The 23,461-nt window shown below is 28.3% G+C and overlaps 2 protein-coding genes across 4 annotated transcripts in view; one reads left to right on the forward strand and one right to left on the reverse strand.

Annotated features, from left to right (window-relative positions):
* LOC148229411 (uncharacterized) overlaps positions 1–23,461 on the forward strand; it is a 138,762-nt gene that overhangs the window by 48,997 nt on the left and 66,304 nt on the right. For 2 of the 3 annotated variants that reach the window (XM_088198940.1, XM_088198942.1), the window contains exons 3-4: positions 9,638–9,743; positions 18,075–18,189. In XM_088198940.1, coding sequence (XP_088055066.1) covers positions 9,638–9,743; positions 18,075–18,189 — 221 coding nt within the window. The remainder of the gene's footprint in view (positions 1–9,637; positions 9,744–18,074; positions 18,190–23,461) is intronic. The other variant, XM_088198941.1, reaches the window with a different exon arrangement.
* Positions 1–23,461, reverse strand: part of LOC148229412 (uncharacterized) — a 212,193-nt gene that overhangs the window by 29,019 nt on the left and 159,713 nt on the right. The window lies entirely within an intron of this gene.

The raw sequence follows: 23,461 nt of genomic DNA on the forward strand, positions 1-23,461 counted from the left end.
AGAGAGATGTGATTCAATAATGGCATCTCCCAGCCGCGTCTCCATTATGACATTTTGATATTTGTAGCAGTTTCCCCTTGGCACCACTCGTGTCCCGACTGGGGCCAATTTGTTAACGGAAATTATGGGGAATGTATGAAATAGTTGTGGCTAATCGATATTAGTTAAGGCGCACTTTGAACGTGTGCCGAGAGGAGATACGTGATATTTCGGTTTAGAGGAATTTGATAGAGTTTTAATGTAACACGTACAAAGTACATCATTCAAGTGATTATAAAGTATAGGGTGAGGCAAGAATAATGGTTAAAATATAATATGTTTTTGTTTCAATCGTCAAGATAACAATACTTTTTGCCACAGAGACTTAAATTACGCATCTTATAATCAATAATGGAATTCGAGCAAAATATCGTTTATTGCGGCTTTTAATATTATTTGAGATATTGCTTTAAAACGATATTATTGATACTTTTGCTTTGTACACATTTTTATCATAATATCAGGCATGGTGTTCCAAATTTGTAGCACACTTTTTCAAGTGGCTTGTAATAAAAAAATCTTATACGGAAATTACTGCTTTGACTGACATTATTATTTAATGTGATTATCTTCTTGACAATTTGGGATTGCTATCAAATATCGTTGATTTTACTTATTCACATTTTAAATATTATTTAAGAAAAAAATATATTTTGTGTTTTAAAAAGTAAATTTAGTTTAACTTTATCACCATTCTATGCGTATACGTTTATGTTACGAATGGCTCTATAGATACATAGTACCTGTATTGAGCCATTTCGACTTCCTTATCTGCTTTATCCAGTCTTACGGGTCCATTAATTTGCTTAAGGTCAAACAGAATCTGTTCAAGTCCCGTAGTAAATCCAATTACTATTGTAAATAGAGCGATCGTAAAATATTGATATGTACGATCGGTTTTATTGAATATCGAGTTGAATAAATAGTAATTTACAATTTAGGCCGTTTATTTAGGACCCTCGATCCAATCAGACATTCGATTTTTTTTAAGGTGTTTTAAATTTAATTTTAGATTGATTTGTGAATGAAAAATAAATATGAACGTATCTAAACTAAATTATCAAACTACTAATTTTATCATCATTCAAAAATACTAAGAGGGTAAATTAAATTTTAAAATTAATAGAACCTCAATTCTATGCTATTGATATGTAAGTTGTTAATTAGTATTCCTAGTAAAAGTTTATGCAAGCACTTTAAAAATAAATCACGTGTTCTTAAAGAAACACTGATTTAAAAAAATTAGTGTGCAGTACGAACGTTTAGCGCTGTTTAATCTGTAAGGTGTCGTGGCGGAGTGCATTGATATATAAATAAAGGTGACATTATTACCAATATAGTATATTTTTATATTATAATTTACTATATTATAACTACAAAAAATAATTTATTTAAATCATATATTTTTAATTTTGAGGCTTTGTGGCATTAGATAAATAGAAACAATTTACTCTACTGTATATAATTTAACTGTAGTTCAAATTAGGATTTAGAGCTGTATCGGCTTTAAACATTAAATGTAGGTCAATCCAAACCTTGCCAAGAATGTAGAGCAATCAAAAACCGCATTTAAAATGTATATGTTGAACGAAACCATTGAAGTTCATTTTCATATTGAGATATAAGCAGTAATATTCATGCGACTATTACTTATTAACTTAATTTTTACCACATCTACACTGATGTTTGATTGCACAATGCAATATGATCCTTTAAAGCCAGGTGTCTTAATTTTTTTTTAAATTTAATTATAAATATTCATATTGTGTAAACTCTTTTAGGTTCATCGCACAAAATAATATTTGTCACACAAGTCATTTAATTTTTTTAAAACCTTGCTTTAGTCTTTTTGAGTCTTCAAAATTCTATTAAACAGCTTTAAAGGCGTCCTTCAATGGTTTCAAAATTGAAATTTTTGTATTTATAAACAGTTTTTATTAATTTTGTTAATTTTTGTCACTGATAAATCACTATGTTTTAGTGTTTATGAAATATTTATGTAATATTTAAAATAAATTATTACTATAAAAATTAAATAACGGAAAATAAAAACACAATTATGGAACTAAATTAAACGGTTGCAATCTCTGGACTTTTTATTAATTAAAATACCAGTTAAACCTAATTGGAAAAAGTATTTACGTGAGATTATGAACAAGAGATTATAAATAAATAGTGAAATAAAATAGATATGCATCGAGATAAACAGCAGAAAAAGTGGAAATGTCAAACGAATGTAGAGGGTTAAGTAAGATTTTCTATCTTATTGTACTTTTTTCTGTATTCGTCTTAAAATCTTGTTATATCCTAGGCAAATAAAGGTTTCTTCCGATAAACTAGCACAAGGTTATAAAAAAATCTCATGTCGTGACTTTTTTATTTCAAACTAGCAAGTCATTAAAAAGTGACTTTTACTCTTTGAAGCTTATCTGTTATTTGCTAAGTTTCAATAATTTTCTTAATTGATTTATATGCAAACGATTTGTTTCGTTGCTTACTTAAGATATTTTGAAGAGTTTTTAACAGCTAATTATTTTTAATGGCGTTTCGTAAGATGTATCAATAATTAAGGGTGCATTTTTTATTTTTAAACAATTTTATTAAGTAACACATTTTATGTAAATGTTACAATAATGTTCTGAAACTGTTGTTTGAAGTTTAAGCTTATAAAGCAGAAATATTAGCTCAGATTTACGAGCAATTTCTGTGATTTCGGCAGTTACAAAGTATTTTTTTTAATATTTTGTTTATCAGTTATTAGTTGTTATGGTAATGGTTGGTATGAGATAAAAATATAAATTTCGCAGAATCAAAAGGGCACAGCTGTGCTATAAATAATTTAATGGAAAATCTAAAAAAATGACTATATGCGTTTTTGTAATATTACAAGCTAAAGAAATATAATAAAATTGTGTTTTTAAAGTAAGTTACATTCTGGTTGCTTTTGAAAATATTTTTTTTTAATAATTGCACATATAAATATTTTAAAATACGAATAGTCAAAAAACGTACAAATTCAGATTGGAGTCTAGTTCCAAACCTTCCAAATTTTTTGAAAATAATTCATATATGCTAAGCGACTAAAAAGCATATTTTTTCTCGCATGGTCCTTGATTTTTAGGGATAAAAATATTACAGAAAATTAAGGGTGAAAAATAAAAAATTTAAACTGAATGCGATTATAAAACGTTCAATTAAATGACTATACATACATTAATAAACACATCTATCAAGTCTCAATAATATGCGACAAGTCATTCCATTGAAATCTAACGAAAACAGTTTAAATTTTTGTGGTTACCAATATCATGGTTGTACAAGATTTCTATTTGGAGTTTTAAATTTTAATTACATACAGAAATGCATGATTTAATGTTTTTTGTTGATGTCTCTTTACATTAAGGATAGGACACTGCATTAATTAATTTTTATGTGAAGTTTTTATCCGAATCCTGTATAACATGAACGACCCAATAGGATTTTCGCCCCAATTACATTTCCATAAAGGCTATATACAACGCGATGAGTATATAAAAGGCGTAGGATTATGCCATTGAAAAGTCACCGAGGCTATTCGGGCGTCGATAATTTATGCACATCATTCATCTTTGGGCCGCATTCATCCGTTTCCGGCGTCGCCGCCATATGGCGTCGCAAATGGCGTCGGCGCTAAACGGCCGGTGCGTGAAATCCGCATCGATCCTGACTTATCCGGACGCCGCCAGAAAACCGGAAAAACCAAAGAGCAAAGACGTCAGAGATTTTGTTAATTAAAACCCAGCGATTAGTGAGACGACGATGCCGCGCGCTTTGATGTCGCGTCTTAAATAATTCACGGCTCATTTGCGTTACGTTCGCAGAAAAGGGTTGATAAAATATTTTACGACCCTTTTTATGCGGTGAAAAACGATACCAAGGATAAAAAAATATATAAGATGTTTAAATTTTAAAGAAAAATATTATCTGCGCTGTGGTCACCGAGTATAAGTTAAAAATAGAGACTTGGTATTTTTTAATACGATGGAGTAGAAAAAAAATAAGATTTCGTTGATCTATTGTCTGTATATATTAGTTAAGCTGGTCATTGATGCACCTGATTACAAATAAAATGGTCATATGTAGATCAATTGTGACGGTAGGTCCTTCTCGGTACATGTTTATGTAGTAGTAGTCCAAGCGATGGGGTATATTGGTGTCGAATGTTATGAACGAGTTAGGCGGACGAAGTCCCGCTGGCCGTTGCGCTCTCGTTGCGATCCAATAAACAATGAATATCGCGTCAGTGTTGCCGGAGTGCCGTCTAGTTTGTGGCCAAATAAATCGCCCCCCACAGTAAAATATTTTCATATGTGTGATTCTGTTGAGAAATGAACTAGGAAGTTTGAACGTAAACTGAAATTATTACTGAGTAATTACATGTAACTACACAATAATAATACTACAATTGGTAACTTTTCAATAAAACTAGCACTACTTGAACATACAAATAAGTGTCAAATAGTGTCAAGTCTTATTTATAATTTTAATGTGTATTTATTCTAATAATTAATTAGTCTTGCAAATGAATATACAGCAAACATTTTTTTAGAAAGAGGCATTAATAATTACATGGTGTATTTTATACATCAAATTTATTTACATTTATTAAATAACAATCGATAAAATTTTCCGCGATTTTGTATAGAATCATAATATCATTAATTACCCCACGACTTTCAATCTGAAGTTTCTAATTGAGTTTAACTTTTATTCATAATATAATTAGTGAGATTATATTTTATGTATAAACACCAAATACATTCATATTTAATACAAAATTATGATGAACAATATTAAAAAATACGCTTTTGGCAATTCTAGATTTATACTTAAAAACAAAATAATGAACATCTTGAAGATATTTTTATTTACCGAATTTAATTTTATTGTACGTTTTTTTAAATACATAAAGTTAGTAGCAGTTATTACTATATATACAATACATTAATATACATATAGAGAGGTGGTGGAGCTGAAATGCCAGGTCTTGGAACTTGGAGAGTTTTTGTTGACATGTCGAGTTGTATTATTGACGGCTGTGATTACGGTCAAGCAGCTGAGAGTTATCGAGATGTCTTCTTGTGATGCTCCCTGAACGATCCGCTGATGTTTCTCATATCGATGCAGTCTCTACTTCTGTGACTCCGTGGAGTCTTTTCAGCGTCTCCCTTCTTTGTCTCTCCCACTTGTTATTAAGTGTCATATATATTATAATGCTGGTTTAAGATAGCTTTTGGGAATCGTAGATGTAGATGTTAACCAATTGCATTGCTTTTTGGACACATACAAATGGTATTCATGCCTTTAAAGAAAAACGGTTCAAATTGTCACTCCGGTGATCAGTGACCAAAGGCTAGAATAACAATATTTGGTCTAGCGCGCAACTTTTTACAATCATATAATTTCTATGAGAAATAGGAATTAGTCTATTTTTAATCATTATTGAAGAGAAATGTTCTTGTTTGATATGTGGCGTTTCTGATATGATAGGAAGCTTTCAGAAATTTGAGTTTTCTATTAGCTTTTAATAATGAAAAAGCAGTAGAATTCGGGTTAAATTTATTATCAGTCCTCTCAAGAATGACGTGAATATTCAATCATATACAAATAAATTAGCTGATATATTTAGTTTTTATAATAAGCGCTTGAAAATTTAATGATTTCTTTGCAATGTGATATTCGGGCAAATATTTTGGAAATATATTTGTAACAAAAAATACCAAAATTTAATAAGATGCTGTGAATATTTTAATTCGTATTTTGGATCTATGTACTCAATCTTAAGATAATAAAACGTAAAAGTCGAGTGACTTTGATTAATAGTCATACTGAAGATTTTTTAAGGTTATCGTTAACCAACAATTCTCCTGATTTTCTTATTTTGACGAAAGAAATAAGTGTAAAAATTTTCATTTTTTACATATATATAAAGTTATATGTTGTACTAAAAATATTAAAATAGTTTATAATTTGTCTAGTTCATAAATATTAAAGTAAGTTGCTCTCAGAGCGTCAGAAAAAAATATAGTCGATCGCAATTCTTAGCAAGTTGGCCATCCCTGCTATAGACTGTCGCTGTTGTGGCTACAGCGATTTATAACCATCCCTACTTGTCAAGAAGACAATGTGCGTTGAATACAGCTGTCACTCAAAGAAATATTTTGCGTATTTTGCTCGAGAATTGAGATTTGTTTTTGTATAAAATTCAACTTACAAGCCACTTGAATCCAGACGAGTCACCAATTTGATTTGAGTTCTGTTAAAAGTTTGTTGAAAGAAAATTAGTATGAGAAAAATAATCTCACGGAAAACTTCAACAATATGCTAGCATTGAGAAGTTCCGCTTCTGACATTGTGCCATAGAATTGAGAGAAGCATTCATCATCGACATTTAGTCAATTATTTTCAGAGTAAGCGACTTTATATGTGACTTATGTATTAACATGCCATTTTTCGTTTCATTGCACATTATAATCAACCTTGACTGTTATTAATTCATCAAAGTATCTGTTTAAGTAATAGATTCTTCTTTTTGAATTTAATTAAAAATTTAATAAAATAAATTTAATACAACTGTAATTATTTTGTGCATTGACTTTTATGTTCATTGGCGCAAGGCTCATTTTCAAGCTGTGCATCATTTCAACTACCTGCACCATTGAACAAATAAAAGAAAATAACAATTTACCTCGAAAGCTTCGAAAGTAAGGCTTAAAAATGAAAAAGAGGAAGCGAAAAGAGATTTATAAAACAAGCAATTGCTAACATTTCACGGAACAGCTATTAATACGTTCATCCAGAGACGTAATTTACTCATAAGTAGCATTAAGTAAAAAAAATACTCTTTGTTTGGAAAGGATGCGCGATAGAAAATGCGTTCTAATTGTTATATTTACCATTTTATTAACGATTGACGAATAAATCTATCTGACAGTTATACTTTTAAAGCGTAAACACATTTAGTGGTATATACAAGAAGCGATGCAATTACGCGCAAGAATCCTAATATGCGATTCGCCAAAGATGTTTCGAATCAGCAATATAAAAGATGCGACACTTAGTCGCAGATGGGCATATAAAGAGAAAAAGAGTCAATAAACTTCTATGACCTGCTATTTCGATTTCACCATCCAATATCTGCAGTTATATTTTCATTTATATTTTATTATCTATTTTAGCTGAAAAGTCACACCATACGGGCTCAAAATCCTAATAAGCCATAGTTAAAAAATGATAATTTAACATACTATACATCTGTAATACAAATACGTTTCTACGTCAGTAAATATATTTAAAAAAATACGTTAAATTATATATTCTTAAAAAATATTTAATGAAATTATAACGCTAGAGTTTTACTAAATAAACAAATATAACGACAAGTTTTAAGATTATTATATTATAGTAAACATTTGATGGTATTATTTGGTATTATTGTATATATTATAATATATAAATCCGATTATTATGATACCAAATAATCTTATTAAATATTAATATAACGACATAAATAACCAAAATGTTTTCGAATCAAATAATAGCTCAACCAGTTTTCATTGTTATGTGTAAATAAAATTTTTAATCGACGAGTGGTTAGCGAGCAAATGAAACTTTCAAAGGTATTCCAATAAAAACAAATATGTAAACAAGCATATTTGCTTTGGTGTGTTCAAACTTTGCTTTCTACTTAATTTTGTTTACATACATTTTAATATCGCATTGAAATAAGCACCACTGTTTTAACATACATATTGCATTTTTATATATTATCAGAATCTCATAATTTATTATTTTTTATGTGTTATGTATCAAACTTTGAGTTACACGTAAGGTTTTATTATTTATTTTATACGTTCGCGTATATTGACAATATAAACACAGAGTATGAAATTAAGCGCAAACACGCTCCCGTGAAATCTGGAAGCACCGTAAAACGTTTTTCGCGTAAAGAAAGTTTATACAAAAATTATATATTGTAATTTATGTGAGCTTCTGATGAGGGTTGGTAGGCGGAAAGATTTTTTTTCAAACCCCACTATTACGAAATGCATGTAGAATATTATTTTCATACGTTTCCTGTGACAAGATTGGGTTAAGGCTAAGCATATCTGAACATATTATATGATGTTATATTCAGAATTTACATTATAATATATAAATATTTGTTGTATAGCAAAATTATTAAAACAAATATTTTTAAATTTCTGTGGAAAAAATACGTCATTGAAATGTCAACCATTTTGGGAATGGTAGCTTTAAGCCGATGAAATAAATTTTGGATGACGCGTCGATACATTTCGCTTGGAAACCTCTCAATATCTACACGGATATTGTGTTTCAATTGGCTAGTCTGTTGGTTTATTTATGGTACACCTTGTTTTTGATTTATCTGAGACATCTCCACAAAAAATCTTGTGGTGTAAATCTGGACTCTAGGGAGGCGAATTGATGTCTCCCCTCCGAGAAAATATTTTCTAGAACATATCTTTTGTAACTCCTAAATATAATATATAGCTTTGAACTGTTCACAACTCTTTCTCTTCCTTTGAACTTCTATAATAAAGGTTGTAAATATCGATACAATTTTATTCCAAAATAATATTCTGCTATTATATATTTGAGACTAAGTCTTCTTTTCTTTACATAAAACATATATTGCTTGCTTGTACTTGAATGTTGATACTATAATTTAATGTAGTATTTTTATTTGATAAACTCTTATTAAAATTTAATAAAGCTTATGAAATAATTATACATTTATTAAATAAAATTGATTAAAGTGAAAAAAAATTTTTAAAATGCTTTATTAATGTATTTAATTTTTTAATATTTAAAACTTCGACCTCAGATTCATACATTTTGTATAGTTAAGCATTGAGTAGTGTTCACTCACCTTTGTTACCCTTCGTATAATAGAAACACCGTTAGAAATTATTTGGAGTGAAATATATATTTTGTATGAGTTTAAATTATAAGGAGAATACTTTATCAATATATTGTTTATTACTAAAAAATAGTATTTTTTAGTGGAAAATTTTATATATTAAATAATTCAGTATCTTTTGAAAAATTACATTTTTATACAAAAATCATCCAGATATTGAAAAAGTTAATAAAAAAATAATATTGTAGTATCGTTTAATGTGTAAAAATTTATTATTATAACATTGAATTTTTAAGCTTATAAAAATGAGACAAAGTATGTATTTAAAATATCGGCATCAATTAATATATTCTTCTCTTATCTAATATATGTTTTTATATAAATATTATCATTTATATCCAAAATTTGCCTTTAGATTGCTAAATCGTAGAATTCAATATTAAAAATAAATTCTTTCATGAAAAAACCCTTCGACTTTAATTAAGTCGAATGCCCCAAAAGAAATTAATTTTACGATGGCCGATTTTCATTAAAATGCGACTAATGAAAAATAAATCTTTTGCAATCTCGAGCGTTTTAACCGTAAAAAAATATTAAACAGATTTTACTAAACCATAAAAATATATGCAATTGCTTGATTTTCTGAATTATTATGACATTTTTATTCTCGCACAGTTTTCGCATTGTTCGCAGGATTCACCGATCTTCAAACGCTGTTCTTGGCCTGTTTTGCAACACTAGTACCGCTACTAATAGCGCTGTTTTTGGCCTGTGGATTGAGGTAAATACAATATTATTATTCAATTTTTGCCATTAGTTAAATTGACTTATCTATCATACGTATTTGAACTAGTTACTTACACAAGTTTATTTGGAGCGTATCATTGATTTCCACTTACCCTTTCTCTTTCGAAGATTTGATCGGAATGTTTAATTTATGATCCGCTTCAAATACCGATTTAATATTATCTAATATTCGATTTGTCGTGATTTGCACGTATTCGATATTAAGTATTTACGATTCTCGTTAAAAAGCCGTTACAGGATTTTATCTTCTATAGATATGAATGATTTAAAATATTGTTATGTTTTAAGTTTAAAAAATGAAGTAGAGATTATAAAAATAATTTTTCAGTGAATGTGTATTATCAGTGAAGGTAAATTTTCACTTGTATAAATATAATTTCACTGAAAAAATACTACAATATTTAAAATAAATTAAACCCAAGACGCATAGAAATAGTGAAGGCAAAATTTTTATGAGTAGAAGTTATAACTTGAATGTAAATCGCTTAATAGCGTTTGTGACAATTTGTGTTATCAGTTGTATTAAAGCACATGTAATTTGTGCTTCGATCTTTGTAATATATGAGTGTGTGCATTTAAGGTTGCATTTTCAATCTAAAAAATATTATTAGATCTTACTATCTTAAAGAGAAAAAAATAAGGATAAAACTTTAAACAGTGTAGTAGCTATTTATGATTCAGCAGCAGTGTTTCTTCTATTATTACGTATTCAACGTTCAATGTTTTCATTTTAAATATTTACCAGCTGAAGAGTAACGAAGTTAAGTGCTGTTAAAACTGGCACGAAACGCAAGAAACAACAAAATAAATAAAATAGGTTCTTTCTTGTGGTATTATCTACTGACAAACAAAACAGGAATGAAAACGTCATTTTAGCTTACTTAAGAATTTAATGAGTGGTTAACCACTCACATTAGCCACGCAGACACGAAGACATCTAGAAAGCTATTATCATTAATTACGGTGTGATGTGGGGTTTTAATTAGTAAAAGTTAGATCCTGGAAGCGACAAATGGCGCTAAACAATGAAATAAAGATCTTGAGGATGACAATATTTTTTTTTATGTTTTTTTAAACTTTAAACAATAAAAAAGAGATATTATAGAGATTTTGGTGGAAGCACTGGGTAAATATTAAAATTGTGCGGGACACCAAATATTGCACAATAACCAAAAATCACATTGATCCATTACCGCAGTATAAAAACTTAAAATGTACGTCAAAAAACGTATAAAATACTTGACAATTAGAACACTATGTGACTTGACTACAACCATATTAAAAAAAAACACTGCTCTACTACTTTACATCGTTTCCAACTGCATGTTTCTTCTTCTTTTAGAGCAACCTGACTCTAACTAATTCGACACCTCCGCCCGGTACTGACACCCGTATTGTGTATTTTTATTTGGTTGAAAAAAATGTTTAATATATATAAAAAGTTTAAATAAAATTAAAATAGTAAACCAATTTTATTAAAATAAATATGTTGAGAAATTATCACTGAGATTATCATTTGAAAACTCAGAAGAAGAAGTAGCAAAATCATAAACATGAAGTTGAAATTGCATGAAAGAGACACGTAGAGTATTTTTTTCTCAAAAATGTATTGTGAATCTAAGACGTAAAAAATATATATATATAGCTAATACTGAATAGGTATTAGGTACGTCATTAAAAAATAAAAACTATATGTATTTGTTAAACTAATGGTCTATTTATAACCGTTATTTTTATATAAGAATCTTCCGCCGGTTGGTGCCTCACCGATCAGCATTTAATTATTTCACTGATTGTTACAATTATTTTTGAGTAAACTCTTATTATAATTTAATAAAGTTTATAAAATAAAAAAAATACAATTAGTTAAAGTAAATAATTTATTAACCTATGTATGTCTTAATGCCACCCAACACAAAAATGTCATTGCCTTGTATATAATCGTAAGAAGCTTTATCAATGAATTTTGCAATACTTTGCCTGAAACGCCTGCATATTATTTGCAAGAAAAGCTTGCTGCTATTATTTATTCTAGATGAGATTATGATGTTTAATTATTGTGTAAATGCTTCTCCAAAAGAACTATATATTTTGAGTAAAGTGAACTCCAATCTTTCCCAGGTGAATTAATATTGCTATCTATGAAGATACAGAAATATTAAAATAATTTATAAATTAATCTAGTTTGGTTTAAACCCATTATAAAATAAAAGCATAACATATGTATTATATCATACGTCAAAGCAAAAACTGTGTTTATTATAGATGTCATCTTTTTATTATCAAAAGTAATACAAAATATAATATTTTAAATATGTTACAGAACCTTTCATAAGCAACTCTTTACAAGTAATTATTAAACCAGATGTTTCCCACACTATAAATATTTTATGTAACATGCGAAAAGTAGTACATATTGTTATAACTATTGAGGTTAAAACATAATAATATTAAATTAAAATTAAAATTTATAATATATAATATCTAATTATGCACAAGAATTAACCGATCACAGTATGTTATAATTTAACTGAATAAAAATTTAAAAAAATATTTATTTATTAAGTGAATCAGCGGTATTAAAAAAATGTTTTTTATTTATGTATCACATATACAAAGAAAGTTAAAATTAAGAGCATTTACTTTTTTATTTCTATTTATGTTTTTTTTGTGTATGGTTTAAGAGTTCAAGTCCATGCCAAAAAATATAGTGAAATTCACTGTGAACATTCTCTGAGTACTGCTTTTAGAGGCAAAAGATGGCAGATGGCCAAATCCGACACGCTTTCCCTTTCAGGCGCTGTAAAGTAACGTTGTAAGTTTTTGCATTGTTTCAAACAGCATTTAAACAAATAAAATGCAATAAAAAATATTATTAGCTTTAAAATATCAGTATTTATAATACATATATAGCACATTTATTTAAAGCGAAATATCGCTCCCTAAAATTATGAAAATCTATGCGTTGATTTAATATTTTCGTTTTTGGCGCTCAGCGGAAAAGATTTATGAATAACGCGGACTCGGCACCAAGTTTAATCTGAGCACTGAAATTGAAGCAACGAAAATACGATGAATAATTCGAGAAATTTTAATACGTACACATTTTTTCGCAATATTATGTCGGCCCATAAATTATGAGCCGGGGTATTTTTTTTGGCTGAAAAATATTGGGATTAAGCTTTCGCTTCGGCTCCATTATGTTATTTTTCTTTACGCCGCTAATTCGCGAAACCTTACTGTTCCAACGCAGAAACACACGTGTGAGTATTTTTTTGGTTGATTTAAATAAATTTTCGAGGAAGATAGTCGTTATGAACCCTTGACGCCCTTTGGGTCGATAATGTTGCTATGGAAAGGGACACGAGTTTCGATAATGAAGAAATTATAAATGTAAATATTTATTTAATAACACGCACAGGATAATTGGATCGGAAAAGTTTAAAATACAATTTTGTGATACGAGATAAATTTATATTTGAGATAAAATAATCTGTAACGATAAAAATAAACTGGAAAATAAAAGGGTTACTATTTAATTAGATGAGATTTTTCTTTAATATCATATGATATTATACAAAAAAATCTCCCGAACAATGAATTATTCTATTGCATATTTTCGACGAGCGTTAGTAGACTAAAAGTACGAATTTATTCCGTGTCCACAGTTGCTAACCTTTTGTGGTGACAAAATCCATCGATTTTAAAATTTAGGTTGATGTAGTGAAAACCGACTTTACAAAAGTATTCAGCAAAGTTTGTCATAATATACTTCTTTGAAAGTTAAGCAACCTTGGTTTGTCGAATAGTCTGATTAGTTTTCTTTCAAGTTACTTAATTTGCCACTGAATGTATGTAAACTATGGTATTTGTCGCTCCGATTAATATTTAGCTCAATCTGGAGTACAACTTCTCATAATTCTGAGTATTCAATATATACTGATGAACTGAAAGTATTTTAGAATATTAAAATTTAAATTCGCTCTCTTTACAAAAATACTTTGAGTCACCATGGAAATGATTGTTTGACAAAAAACTTTCTTTTGACATCGTTAATTGTCATGTTGTCACATTATTTATATTCTCTCGCCCGGTGTAATTCTTTTACAGCTTGAGCAGAGGTGATTTAAGCAAAAATACTTTCGTCCATATCTTGTAAGTGACGTTCGATCAAAGATAGAGATTTTCTAGGCAGAAGTTTTCGATAAAACATCGGGGTTGTTATGTGGAGCGCCTGTAACGTAAATCATTTATTGACGATTCACTTTCAGTAGCGTATTAAAATGTAAAATGAAAAAAAAGAAAGAAAGTACTCCTTGTTGATAAAGAACATTTAAAAAAAGCGACACAAGAAAAAGTATGGTTCATCCCTAGTGCTTTTTGATATGTGCTTAGAGATACAAAAATTTAATATTTAGCGTAACGTTTAAGGCGTTTCCATGAGGAAATGTAGACAATTCGACAATATTTGGCGACTTTTAGTTTCAAGATTTAGAGCGCGTCCCTTATTCTTGACCGTTGCGGCCATGATGTTAACGCTCGAGAACGCTCCTTTTATACGAGCCATATAGCTTCTCAACGAGCTTGACAAACACAAGGATGTTTTCGGCGACAGCTTTGAGAAGCTAAAAAAATATATGTGAGATAGTGCTAATTTATTTAGGGGGTTCAGGATAATTTATTGTTTTAATTTTTTTTAATAAAAAAATACGATATAAATAATATTTGTGTAAAATATTACCAGCATGACGCATTGGAAAAAATCTTATACGCCTGCTTATTTTTATTAAAAATAAAATACACATAACTATAGATACTTTCAAAATAAAATTAGTTTTGACGAATGTGTTGTGTTGACAATAAAACACAGGTTAGCACTACGGAATATTTATTGTTGGTTATAAAAGTAGAAGACGTCCTTCCGTCGCGTCACTAAACGAGTCTTTCCACCTCTGCAGTGTTACCAATATTGCCTTAACGTGACAACTGGGTCAACTTCTTACATATTATTATTACTTATTTAATTTTGTAGACCATCAATTAGCGAAAAAATATTTTATACTTTTGCATAATAAGTAAAATATACCATCTTTAAGAAATACTTATAAACAAAATAATATTTTTTGCTCTTCGAAGAACCCTATTTTGATAATATTCATATGGTTTTATGCTATTTTTAAAACATCTTTTATATATAATACGTTCTTTCTTATATTCAATATTTTTGAAAAACCGTTCAATGCACTTGAACTCATTTAATGTAGGTATTAATTTTATCTAACTTGATAAAATTCAAGAACAAAGTTTTGTTATTATTTATTCGAACTAATATTTAATAAACATGACGTTTTAATCATGTAGGGGAGGGGGTACAGATTTGTCTTTAATTATATTTAATAGAATTTGCAATTTAAAGATGTTCGTAATTTCCAATATTAATATATTTTTTGTATTTGAAACATAAATAAAATATTCATTTGATATTTTATTTTATTCTTTTCTAACATTCACTTTTTTCGTGTTTACCTTTTTAGCTTTCTACTATACCCATGTGATAGATTAAATCTTTATCCACAATAGCTTTATCCTAGTTAAAAAATATATTATTTTACAATTTTTAAATAGGACTATTTTCTTAAAATTAAAATTAAAGTTTTACTTAAGTTTCGAAGATACGACATTGAGTGTTTTATCAACTGTTGGCTGTTAATTCAAGGTATTTCTATAATTAAAGATTAAAATATAAGCATTTTTTGCAATTATTGACTGTAAGTTATATTAGGTGTTTTCAATGTGTTTGTATAAAGCATATTAAATATTATGAGCTTTAGTATTTGTCTTTGTATAAAGCATATAAAATATTATGAGCTTTAGAAAGTCAGTAAAAAAATCAGCTAAAGGCTATCGTAAAAAAATTGAGATTGCTATTTAAAAGTAATATTTGCAGCATCAAAGCAAGTAATTTTTTTATCCCAAAATATATTTTTATATTACAAATGGAGTATTATTAATACAAACTTATTATATTTAAATAAATCAGAAGCAATTAAAAAGTCACTTGCAAACATTTTCTCATAGTTAACTAACATGGCTATGCATCTAACATTTGCATATACGGAAACTTTGTGTTTAATTTTGAGCTGCTGCATGTTGTGGTGTAAAAGAGCAGTTTAATCCATGTATTTGGTTTACTTTAAGCGCTTGTATAAATGTAGGTCACACTTGTTTTAAGTTAAAAAGTTACTAAGTATATAATGGTTAATATGTTAAATTTAGAGCAAATTAAAGTTGCTCCTTTTGAATACATGATGTGTTATATTCACATATATAAGTATTATTAAAATACATTGAATTGCATAAATAATTCAAAGATGTAAAAATATTGTTTAAATGCATATTTAATAATCAAGATACAACATTTTATATATAATTATTCAATAGCTACAAATTATTAACTAAAACTATCGTTTTAAATATCAATATGTATGATTTTATTTATTAAATTTGCATCAAACAATATGATTTTATATTATAAAATATAGATTAATTTAAGAGCTAACCATCGACTCTTGAATAAACTCGTTCAATTGAGCTTGAAATTTCAGATAATTACAATGATCAGGGGTTCCGGTTAAACGATGCGGAAGTAAAATAGGTGAACAGTTATTTTTAACTGAATCGTTATTCGATATATTTAGCCTTATTGATTTGGTTCTGTAATTGTGTCAAATTTATTTTTGAAATTAAATTCTTAAACACAAATAGAGTTGATTATACGTTGGATTTAACTGGATACTTAATCAGATATAAAGCCGTTGAAGGGAAAAATGCGATAAGTCACAAATTGGAAATGTAGGAGCGTGTTACAGCTTTTCTTTTTCTTTTTTTAAATTTATAAAAAGAAGCACAATACTTTTTTTTTGTGATAATTCTTGGTTTTTATATGGTTTCAAAAGTATGAATTTGATTCCTTAAAAAAAATCGAAATCACGACTTAAACATTACTTAAATAAAGCATATAATCTTTCAGTAGTTTTATATTTTCCAGATATTATGTTTAATTCTCATTTCTTAACATATTTTAATTTAAATAAGATCGGGTTATAAAAGAATTTTTAGATCTGAAAATAAACGTATGTTGGATTTTTTTTTACCAAACACATTTTTTGTAAATTGACAACCCTACGTGCCCGTGTGCCTTAAACCCAGATTCTGGGTTATAGCTATAGCTTAGAAGTATCAAATATACTACAAACATATTTTTTTTGGTTCGACCTGTTTATATTTTATGTACCACCTACTTTTCCCTAAAGTACTACAAGTGGTTAGCGTACTACTGGGTGAGAATAGCCAATCTATTATTTTTATTTTTTTAAATAGTACGTATTTAGTGAATATTTTAAATAAATTCATTACATTAGTAAGAACATCTCCCTAGAATAAAAAGTTGTAATATGCTTAAAAAATTATAGGTAATTTTGATTATAAAAAATTATTAATCAACTATATATGTTTTTTAAATGATTTATTTGTAAATTAAAAAATAATTTAAATTAATTATGTATGTACTTTTTTGACCGATAACCTGCTTACATTTTTGTGATAGCTTAAGGATTCACTTCTGATAAATTTCAAGCATATTTCAGTGATTATGTCAGCTTAAATCTAAAAAATTTAAGCAGTAAGAGGATTCTTCCCTAAGTTAATAAGAGCTTAAATATGCGAGGATGCATAAAAAAGTACAGTTTAGTTGTAACAATTTTTATTTGCCATTGTTATGGTGAAACTCAATTCTCTTTCAACCGGATAACTCTGTTCTTTTACTGTCTGTTGCTATTTTCAGTTTCGTTAATTGTAAGTGGTGCTTAGTAGAAATATTATTTTTTCCAAATTAACGTTATATTGGATCAATTTTTATCCTCAGTGAGGATTTGTCTAAAAAGCGTTTTTTTTTTTTTTAAATTAAGTGTTCTTGATCATCTCAAGCTTTTGTATATGTTTCGAATTATATGTGATAGTAATGTATAAATAAGTTTATATGACATGCTTAAAATTCCACAAAAAACGATCTTTAAAATAAAATATGAAAATAATATAAACTACAACCTATTAGATATATAACTTTATCTTTCATTTTTGTACAAAATATAAGATTTATATATTTTTCATAGTAAATCACATTCAATAGAATCGCATTTATCATTGAATTCTAAAATATATATTTAGATACTTGTATTCAATTAAATTTATTTGTAGGTCACACAAAGGTCACAAACATTATAATGATGTAATATTTTTTTTCCAGATTTATATGGCGACGCTATCGTCGAGATCGAAGAGGAACTGGTTATCAGGGTGGTTTGAGAGGAGGAAGCGCAGATCCTCTCCCAGATAAAAAGCCCCATTCTCCGGCTACCGAGGTGAGAAGCATTTTTTTCTTCATCGCTCATAAATATATCGTTTATTCAAATGTACGCGTTTATAAGCTCGCAAATCGAAGCGTAAATATTAAATAATTTCGCGATTCGATTTCTCTCTCTCTCTCCAGTCGTTATTAGGCACGGCTTTGACGTAGTCGGAAATTCGATGGTTATTGATCTAAATGTGATGTGACAAATTTTCTGTTTGAATTTTCGTGACGGGTGAATATTAAGTGGACCACTTGAAAATTCCTCATTTATAAAATAATTCGATTCAAGTGCAAAAAAACTTGAAGCTTATTAGTAAAATATAATTCAGACATATTTCATTTATTAAAAATTGTATTTAATGACGTTAGAGCACCTGAGCAATTAGTAAGCTGCTTCAGTTATTTTAAAACTCTCAGCATTTCATAGAAAAGCTGTGCATGTTTTATCAAGAGCCGCCACTATCTCTCTGTTTTCAAAAGTTAAATAACTATTTTTTTCACAATGAGTACAAAAATAAGTTTCGTTTTAATTCGATTAACTTAGTGTACATTTACACATCTTTTTGTGTTTTTTTCGCAACAGTTATAAATTCTATCTTGACATTCGTTATCCAGAAAAAGAAGCGCTTCAAGACGTTCCGTTAGTCCAAAATAAATGGAAACGGGCAAATTAACCGCCTGTAGCTGTTTAATTATTTAATTGTGCAAATTTGTTTGCTCCCCAATTTTCGCAAATAACGAAGTGCGATTTTTTTCCTTCAGAGTTGTCTGCGGGAAACTCGGCGGTAAGTTTTGTCACTTTGTTACGTTTTGGTGAAATTCAATTAGGCACAATATACAATTACATATTATTACTGAAATGTACTCAAGTTAGGCAAGAGTTTGGTTATTTTTTGACGTTTTTATTAGATAATTATCAGATACAGCAAAAGTATTGTTTTAATTTAATAAATTTACAGTTTATTAATTCATAAATAATATTTACTATTAATTTGGTGTGCTACATTTTTCTTAAATAATATACAAGTAGTCTATACTTATAGTTGCTAGGGATCAAGATTAAATGCTAATAAACCTGTTATAAATTCGACAGTATAAGTAATAACTATTTCCTCATAATTATTTTGCATTAGTATTTAAGAGTAATGATATAAGCTTTTATTTTATTGAGGATGAGAGCGCGACAATATTTTCGTATGGCCTTTAAGACTGAGAAATATTTAGAATATATGCCATTAGGATGGAGTGAGATTTTCGCAGTAACGCTCGGTAAAGAGCGTTTCCACTGCGACGCCGACACGATTTTATTGCTTTTGACGTGAATTTTTTACTTCTGAGAAGTGATAATTGTTTTTGCGCTCTCTTATTGACCAAAATTCAGTTTGAATACACTTTCTCATATCAGAAATCTGTAGAAATATCAGTGGGGACTGCGATCATATTTTTAAAGCATATGGCCAATATGCGAGATGCGACATCTGTCTATATTTCCTCTTCCGCTAATATTGCTTGTATTTTAGACTTAATAACTATTCCAATGAGACCAAATAACAATTCTAAAACCATAATTCGTTTTAGAATTTTTATTATGTTAGGTTTGGGTTTGAGCAGCGAATAGACGTTTCGCGACATACGTTATAAAATAGCAATAATTTTACAAGTTAAATTATATTTTCACTAATAGAAATATATAACTATTAGTGAAAATGTATTTTGACTTCGCTAGTGAAAATATAACTTGCCAGATAAAATATATTTTTACTGGTAAAACTACAATATACCGGTGAAAATGTATTTTAATTTAATTTTATTGAAATTACAATTTAAATAATATTTTTTTAGATTGACGTCCTTCCCGTTTTTTCCAGGATGGGGGGGGGGAGGGAATCCAAAAATAAAAAAAACAACATTAAGCGTTTTTTATTATTATTTGGATTTAATTTAGATTCTTAGTATCTATCAAATGACATAAATTTTTCTGGACAAATTTATTTTTTATTGAGAAATATTTCTTGAGAAAAATGTTAAATCAAGAATTCTCGATTCTCGATCCAATTTTATAAAGCATTTTTTATATTAATATTTTTAAAAGGCTTATAACCACTGCCTTTTTATAACGCTGCATAATTAAAGGTGGGCTTAAGCCTAATATGCAGACTTCTTGAAAGGTTTTAATAGGGGTCTGGGAATAACGAAAAATTGTTTATTTTTGCTTAAGTAATAAATAAAGACACTCGGATAAGAAACCTTTCCGAAGGTATTCGTGGCAGATGTTTGAAAAAATGCATACTTTCTCGGAAGATTGAAAGTATTTGGATATTTTATTGTAATTTTATATTACTCTAACCGGCCGGTGGATTTATCTTTGCTATGGTGATCTAAAAATCCGCTCCGATAAGAAAAAAATACGCATGGGAATCGGCAGAATGCATAACGATTTGGGGATATTTTCTTTTTCGATAATCCAACCGGTTTTATATTATGTTTTTGTAAAGTAGGAACAGTTGTTTTTAACAATTGATTCACGATTATTATTGACAGTCGAATGGACCTTAATTTTTTTTGTTAGAACAATTAGAAAATATCAATTCTGAGCTAAGCCCGAAATTTCGACGGGTAATTGAAGATAAATTATATAATCGAAAAAACAGACATTGATGTCATTTATTAAATATTTGCAAAATCCAGAATCTTTCACTAGTCAAAAAAGTATGACTTATTTAGTTATTCTTTAAAAACAGGAATATTTTTTTTTATGAGCTTTGTGGCATAAAAAAAGCTGCTTTTAATTTAATTAAAATGATATTTGAATATATTTTTTTTTGTAAAATGTGTGACAAGTAGTAGGTTCCGGCACCTTTTTTGCCTAAAGAAAAACCCTAGTTGTGTCCATTACGGTTTGTGATACTTATGAATAATATTGTGGATGTAGTCAAAAGGTTTTAAATTGATTAATTAATGGATATAAAATACTGAATTATAAATTGTATATAATAAATGGTTCCTTAAAATAAATAATAAATAAAGAGAAAATGGGATAATATTATTGAAAAATAAAATAATATATAAAAAACTCCCGAATTCTTACCGTGTCTGTTTCACTGTGTACATATTACAGTAATACCTTTTTACCGTGGAACTTTTTACTTTTTTAGTAAATACATGAGCTTGTAAACATGAAAATTAAAGTGATAGTTTAAATTAAAAATAATATCACTGTATTAATTAAAAGTTACGAATGAAAAGTTAGCATTTATAGCAAGGTTCTGAAGAATAACTTTTGTTTATACCGATTTAAGTTTGTGAAGTTAATTAGACAGTAAATAGTATATACACTTATTTAATTGTATATTGATATATAAATGGCTTTCTCATAAACCTAATTGCATTTAAAAATGAATTCTTTCTTTTTCTGGTTTTTGTTAAGTCCAGGATAAACATAAAATAACTTATTTCAGCTGAACTGAATCGCTTTTTAATGCGAGTTTTTAGTCGTATATTTAATTCACATATTTTGTAGCTATTACTTCACAGGGTTTAAAAATACACATTCGTATTGTGATGCTGCAATACTTGCAAACTTAGTTTATATAAAGCAACTAAATAATAAAAAACTTACATTTAACATCGAAAGATAGTCGAAAATTTAATACATAGTTTACCAGCCAATTTATAATTGCAAAAAGTGCGAAATTCGATTATCTATGGGAATAACGGAAATTCGTTCAAGATTACGTTGATACATTTATTAAGAGATATATTATCTTGATTTATTCAATTAATCTAGTTTAAAAAAATATTATCATTTAAACTTTAACTTAAATAATTTATACAATAACAGTCGACATAAATTTTAAACAAATGTAGGCGAGAAAATTAGCAGAGACGGAAGACGTTTAAATGTTTTCCAGCAATTTTCGCAAATAACTAAGTCTATTTTTTGTCTCCTCGTCTGCGCAAAATCCAAGCAGTAAATTCTGTCACTTTATTACGTTCCAGAGGCAACTCCGACGAAAAACAGGCGAAATTTGAACGATTACCAACGCGAATGTTTTCAAAGCGACTTTGAAATATTAAACGCGCTGCGCAAAGAGAATTCCATTTTTTTTCGAGGTCATGCACTTCCACACGGAACACAATGTTTTCCGTTTCAATTTCTCGTTTCTCAGAAAGTAGAGGAGTTTCTTGTCGGCGGATAGGGAAAATGTCCCTAGGGCTAGCGATACGCCGGATCGCGTCTGGATGAAGCTGCGCATTCAATCGAAGGAAGGCTTATCACCCGCACAAATCGCTTTCTGATGATGGAAACCTATTTGTGGGACCCTTAGATGACCTTACGCACATTTGACGATTCAATAAAAAAAGCCCATTTCTACCTAATTTATTTCTGTATTCGATTTGGACACAAGTACCTTTGTATTTACGAGGAGATGTCAAAAAGTTTGCGGATTGAAAGTGAAAGGGTTGATTGAAGTGATTATTTATATTTATAATATATATATAGCCTTTTTCGACTAAATTTATTGTATACATTTGCTTAATAACAAATTTATATATAGATATATACCTTAAAAATATTACAAAATTCAGTCTTAATTAAAAAAAATAATTATCACTAAACGATGTTTTTACCTAAACAATTAATAAAAACAATCCAAATTATGTTTTAATTTTAAGCCTTGTGCGCGACTTTGTTGTGGTTGTTTCTTAAATCCCACAAAGTGATATAGTTGATTTTTTTCGTTTATTAAGCTTTACATAAATAAGGGAAAATTAAGAAACACAAAAATAGTATTGTTTGCAATAACAAAGTATACGATTAGATTATAATATCACATTACAAAACATCCAATAAAAATCTTATCTTCAATTATTCGCTTATGAAAAAGTACTTATTTGATTGTTGAAGATTAATATTGTACCTATAGCACAAAAAATATTAAAGTTAGCTTTATAAAAATAAGCTTTCAAGAAAAGCTTTTATGCAAACCATTAAGAAAATAACGGCACGTCTTAAATAAATCAGTGTTTGCATAATGTGGTTGGCAATTATAAATATATATCTATATATATATACATACATATATTATATATGTATATCCAGAACAATAGCGTAATAGCATAAATTGGTGAATAATACAAGAAAGTCCTGTGTTTTTTTTTAATCGCAGATGTACTACTTAGTATTTTTTAATTTATATTATATTTGGTAGATCGAAAGTATCGACTATAATATACTCTTAATTACAATCAATGTTTTTTTAATCTCTCAGATAAATAAT

The sequence above is a fragment of the Plectrocnemia conspersa genome, unplaced genomic scaffold (assembly GCF_051122295.1).
Source record: "Plectrocnemia conspersa isolate PC_06_02 unplaced genomic scaffold, ASM5112229v1 ptg000011l, whole genome shotgun sequence".
NCBI lineage: Eukaryota > Metazoa > Arthropoda > Insecta > Trichoptera > Polycentropodidae > Plectrocnemia > Plectrocnemia conspersa.